This window comes from Penaeus vannamei, chromosome 21 (genome assembly GCF_042767895.1).
Source record: "Penaeus vannamei isolate JL-2024 chromosome 21, ASM4276789v1, whole genome shotgun sequence".
Lineage (NCBI taxonomy): Eukaryota > Metazoa > Arthropoda > Malacostraca > Decapoda > Penaeidae > Penaeus > Penaeus vannamei.
This window is the reverse complement of record NC_091569.1, coordinates 35,142,436-35,147,435: the sequence shown is the minus strand read 5'-3', so window position 1 is coordinate 35,147,435 and position 5,000 is coordinate 35,142,436. Positions and strand designations below refer to the sequence as shown.

Genomic DNA, 5,000 nt, shown 5'->3' with positions numbered 1-5,000 from the left:
AATGGTCATGAGATTTTTTTTTTTAAGGATATGAACATTTTTTTAGGAAAGGAGAATGTCTCCTCTTTTTAAATAAATGCCATTAGTATGCAGTGGTACAAAAAAAGCAAAAGTATGGGTCAATTTTATAAAAAAAAAAGTGTCTTTTTCATCAATTGATTTTGTATTCCATTTAATTTTTTTTTAAATCAATGACATCACTATATACAATTTGGTAATTCATTTCTATGAGAATAAATCACAGAAATATGAATTGTGACATTTTTGATATTACTATTATTATCAGTAATGCCCAAAACTTGACCCCAGATGGGAGGGGGCAGAGGGGGGGGGTATGGAGGGGGGAAGGGGGTAATTACAGGAACTTTTTTTCTTGCTTTTGTTGTTTTTTTTCTTAAATGCCATGAGTGTCCAGCACACCATGTTTGCACAGTGTCATAAATGTCATGAACTTGATCTTTATAAAAGCAAATTCGTCAGCATATAATGATAAAATGATATGAAAATAATAACAATAAAAATAATAATAACAATGGGGATACTAATAACAATAATAATAGTAATAATAACACATGAATAATAATTATCAATGAAAAAATAAAAATGCGACCTTAGTGTTTAGGAACGTCATAATATATATATATATATATATATATATATATATATATATATATATATATATATATATATATATATATATATATATATATAAAGCTTCTCCCAAACCTGGCTTCAAATGCGTACATATACTGTAGGTTCACAAAATATGAATAAAAAAAATAAAATAAAACGAGACTTAAACTGGATACATCGTTAAGAGAGAATATTTAAATAGGACGAATGAAAAGTCTCAAAAATTGCTTTAAAACCTAAACAAAAAGGAATTGAAAAAACAATACTATAGGCCTATATAACTGGGTACCGGCTGGGCCCCTCCCTTCGTCAGATCCACAAAGCCCTATGTCTTGGCAGCCGCGTCGCTAGCAAGCCTACACGTCATTCCGTCTTTCCTTTTCCGAAAGACTATCATTGAAACCTAAATATCACACACAATATAAAGAAATTCAGGTGCACACTCCGTTGGCAAGATGAGAGAAATCTTGGGAGGCGTTGGGGACGAATCGCTGCACCTGATGACTAGGATTCTTGCTGTTACCGACACCTTGCGTTTGTCTTTAAGTTTTCTATGAGTTTTAAGTAGTGCTATTTTCTATTTTCATTTTTTTTGTTTCTGTCTAAGGTATGGCACAACCCACGGGCTAGCAAGACCTCCACGGTGACTAGTCGACTAAGATTTTGGTGGCGTCCTTGTTGTTGGGCTGCGGCTGCGGCATGGCCTGCGGGCCGGGCGGCATGGCCTGCGGGTGCGGCGGCCGGGCCATCATGGGGTTGGCCAGCAGCTGGTGGTAGAAGTTCTGGTTCATGGGCGGCGCCTGCGGCATGGCGGGCGCGCGGTTGCGGAGGGTGTCGGGCATTTGCTGCTGCTTGCCCATGTCCGGCGGGCCGCCCTTGCCCTTCTCGAGCTCGGGGGCGCCGGGCACCGGCTTGGCGTACGGGTTGGGGCTCGACACGCGCGCCAGCAGCTCGTAGAAGCGCGCGTGGCTCAGGTGCTGCTTCACGCGGTACAGCAGGTACACGTCGCCGATCTTGCAGTTCTTGATCGCGTCCTCGATAACGCTGCCCATCTTGCTGTTGGTGTGGCCCGGCTTGGCCGTGCGCAGGAGGTACTGCTGCATCCGCGGCAGCCACATGAGGCCCAGGAAGATCAGGTAGCAGCAGGTGGTGAGCGTGAGCAGGATGAGCCAGAGCCACAGGCCGAGGAACACCTTCTCGTAGAGCTCCATGATGGTGAGGTGGCAACCGAGCTTCTCCGTGCGCCGGTTGGTCAGCTGGTTCTCGATGGAGAGCTCGCACGACGCGAACGGCGGGAACGTCTGGGACATGTAGTCGGTGAAGTTGCGCGGGTCCCTGTTGAACGGGTACGAGTTGAAGCCGTACTGGATGAAGCGGCCCTGCAGGATGAAGTCCAGGTACTGCATGGCGAACACGTCCACGAACAGCGCCACGATGTTGACGGCGAGGAACTTCCAGTAGAGGCCGTTGTGCGTCTTGAGGTTGAACAGGATGTAGCCGGACGCCCGGTCCACCAGCTCGCGCTCCGCCTGGTCGTAGCGACTCGAGTTGGCCGCCAGGTCTTCGAGGAGCTTCTTGCACTTGGAGTTGTCCAGGTTCTTGGACATCTTCCTCGGGATGTAGTAGATGAAGGCGAGCACCAGCAGCGACCACGAGATCCACCGGTAGAAGAGCAAGTAGCGCCTCGACCCGCTGTCCTCCACGTAGGGGTACGAGAGGCAGATGTTGATGTAGTCGAGTCGGACTTGCGTTTCGGCGTTGAAGTGCGAGACGCAGCTGATGACGTCACGATAATACCTGGAAGTAAACAGCGAGAATTAGGTTGCTGCGCTATGCACCGGCACGCCCTTAGAAAATACGTTCTCGGAAGGGAGGCGGAGGGAGAAGGGAGAGGAAAGGGCGGGGAAGGGAATTAGAGGTGGAGATACTAACGGGTGAGAGAGAAAAAAAAATAAGAGAGAGAGAGACAGAGAGAGAGAGAGAGAGAGAGAGAGAGAGAGAGAGATAAAGAAAGAGAGAGAAAGATAAATAAAGAGAAAAAAGAGACAGACACAGACACAAACAGACAGAGCCTAATACACAGATCAAAACAGAGATCAACTCACCGACAATCGACCAAGCCAACAAGCACCAACACTCCACAACCACAATCATAACAACCGGAACTGATAAATTCCCCTCTTCGAAATGGCCTGTCTCGCATTTGCAATAGTCTCCCCTCGAACTCTTCACCCCCAAAGAAAACGCATTTCTCAAGAGCAATGTGCGTTACCGCCTGAACATGTGTTTTCATTAGCGACTGACCTTTGACCTCCCTATTCGACGATAATGATCATGGAGACATAAATCAACCGACGAAAATGAGCCTTATTGGAACGATAATCACTCGCTGGTAAGGGGCACGAAGGGGAAACTTGCTTACGGAAAAGGTACTTGAGAAAAAACGTTGATAAAATAGATGAGGATATATGGAAGAAAAAATGGAGGTAGAGAGAGAGAGAGAGAGAGAGAGAGAGAGAGAGAGAGAGAGAGAGAGAGAGAGAGAGAGAGAGAGAGAGAGAGAGAGAGGGAGGGAAAGAGAGAAGGAGAGAGAGATGCACTCTCCCGCTGGAGACAAAGACAAGATGGTCCCAACACGTGTATCTTGTGTGTCTTGAGATGCTTAATGCACCAACCTCTTCCGCAATACCCCCCAGCCCTCCCCTCCCCTACCCCTTAACACCCCCTCCTTCCCTCTTACTCGTATTCTGCCCTTCCCCGGAAACTCTTCTCTCTCTCTCTCTCTCTCTCTCTCTCTCTCTCTCTCTCTCTCTCTCTCTCTCTCTCTCTCCTTCCCCAGTAATAAATTTCTCTATCTACCTCTCCTTCCCTTCCTCCCCTACACCCCATCCCTCTTCCTTTCCCCCTTAAACACCTCCTTCCCTCTTTCTCGCCCCTTCTCCTTCCCCTTCCCTCTCCTTTATTCCCCTCTCCACTCCCTCCTTCTCAGTAAGCACCCCCCCCACCCCCACCCCCCCATAAACACACCCTCAACTCCATTTCCCTCGCTTCTCGGTCTACGATTAGCCCCTCCTACTTTTTTTTCTATCTTCTTCCTTTTCTTCTTCTTCTTCTTCGTCTTCTTTATTGTCTCTCAATATTCTCGTCATTCTCCGCATCGGTCGGTTGATACTCCTTTCCCTTCTTTTTCGTTTATCTAATTTTATTTGTCTTTCCGTGTATCTCTCTTTTTTGTGATGATTTTCCTCTTTCTCTTTCTCCATCTTCTCCCTCGCGTTGTTGTTCCTCCTCCTCGCCGTCTTCCTTCTTCCCCTATTTCTTCTTGTCTTCCTCCTCCTTCTTCCTTCTCCCACCTCGCCCTCCTCCTCCTCCTTCCCTACCTCTCCCTCCTCCTTCTCTTCCTTCTTCCCCTTTTCCTCCTCGACTTCCTCTTCCTCCTCCTCCTTCTTCCCCTCTTCCTCTTCGACTTCCTCTCCCTCCTCCTCCCCTTTTCCTTCGCGTCGTCGTCCTCCTCCCCTTTCTCCCTCTCGCTCTCCCCCTTCTCCCTGTCCTCCTCCTCCTCCCTTTCTCCCCCTCCCTCTCCCCCTTCTCCCTGTCCTCCTCCTCCTCCTCCTCCTCCTCCCCCTTTTCCTTCGCGTCGTCCTCCTCCTCCTCCTCCCCCTTCTCCTCCCCCTCCTCCTCCTCCTCCTCCTCCTCGGGTGACTCTTGAGAGGCCGAGGCAACAAGTAACAAGGCATTCAAAGACACTCTTTTACACGTGCAAAAGCGCCATTGAGATTCCATAGAAAACGGGACCAAGAACTGAAAGAAAACGGAGGAGTCTCCTTCGTCTCCACTTTCATCAAGGCATCTCTTTTCTTTCTTTATTTATCCTCTTTCTTTTGCTGTTTCTCCGATTTCTACGTCCCGGATTCGTCTTCTCCTTAACCTCCTTCTGTCTCTACTTTTCCTATCTTCTTCTTCTCTTCCTTCCTCACATCTTCTAGCTCCTTTTCCTCAAGCTTCTCATCTTCCTTTAGAAACTTCTTCCTCTTCTTCTTTCTCTTCTTATTCTCCTTCTTTTCCTCCTCCTCCTCGTCCTCCATTCCCCTCCTCCTCCCCCTCCCCCACCCCCTTCCTCCTCCTCCTCCATCACCCTCCTCCACCCCCTTCCTCCTCCTCCTCCTCCCCCACCCCTTCCTCCTCCTCCTCCTCCTCCTCCTCCCATTCCCTTCCTCCCCTCATCCACCCCCCACCCCTTCCTCCCTCCTCCTCCCTCCCCCACCCCCTTCCTCCTCCTCCTCCTCCTCCTACTCCCCCACCCTTCCTCCTCCCTCCTCCTCCACCTCCTCCTCCTCCTCCCCACCCCCTTCCTCCCTCCTCCTCCT

General features: G+C 49.0%; 1 protein-coding gene across 1 annotated transcript in view; it reads right to left on the bottom strand.

Annotated features, from left to right (window-relative positions):
- LOC113822048 (innexin inx2) overlaps window positions 1-5,000 on the bottom strand; it is a 16,377-nt gene that overhangs the window by 416 nt on the left and 10,961 nt on the right. Inside the window, exon 3 of the mRNA XM_070136124.1 lies at window positions 1-2,430. This exon is cut by the window's left edge and continues 416 nt beyond it. Coding sequence (XP_069992225.1) covers window positions 1,281-2,430 — 1,150 coding nt within the window. The 3' untranslated portion in view covers window positions 1-1,280. The remainder of the gene's footprint in view (window positions 2,431-5,000) is intronic.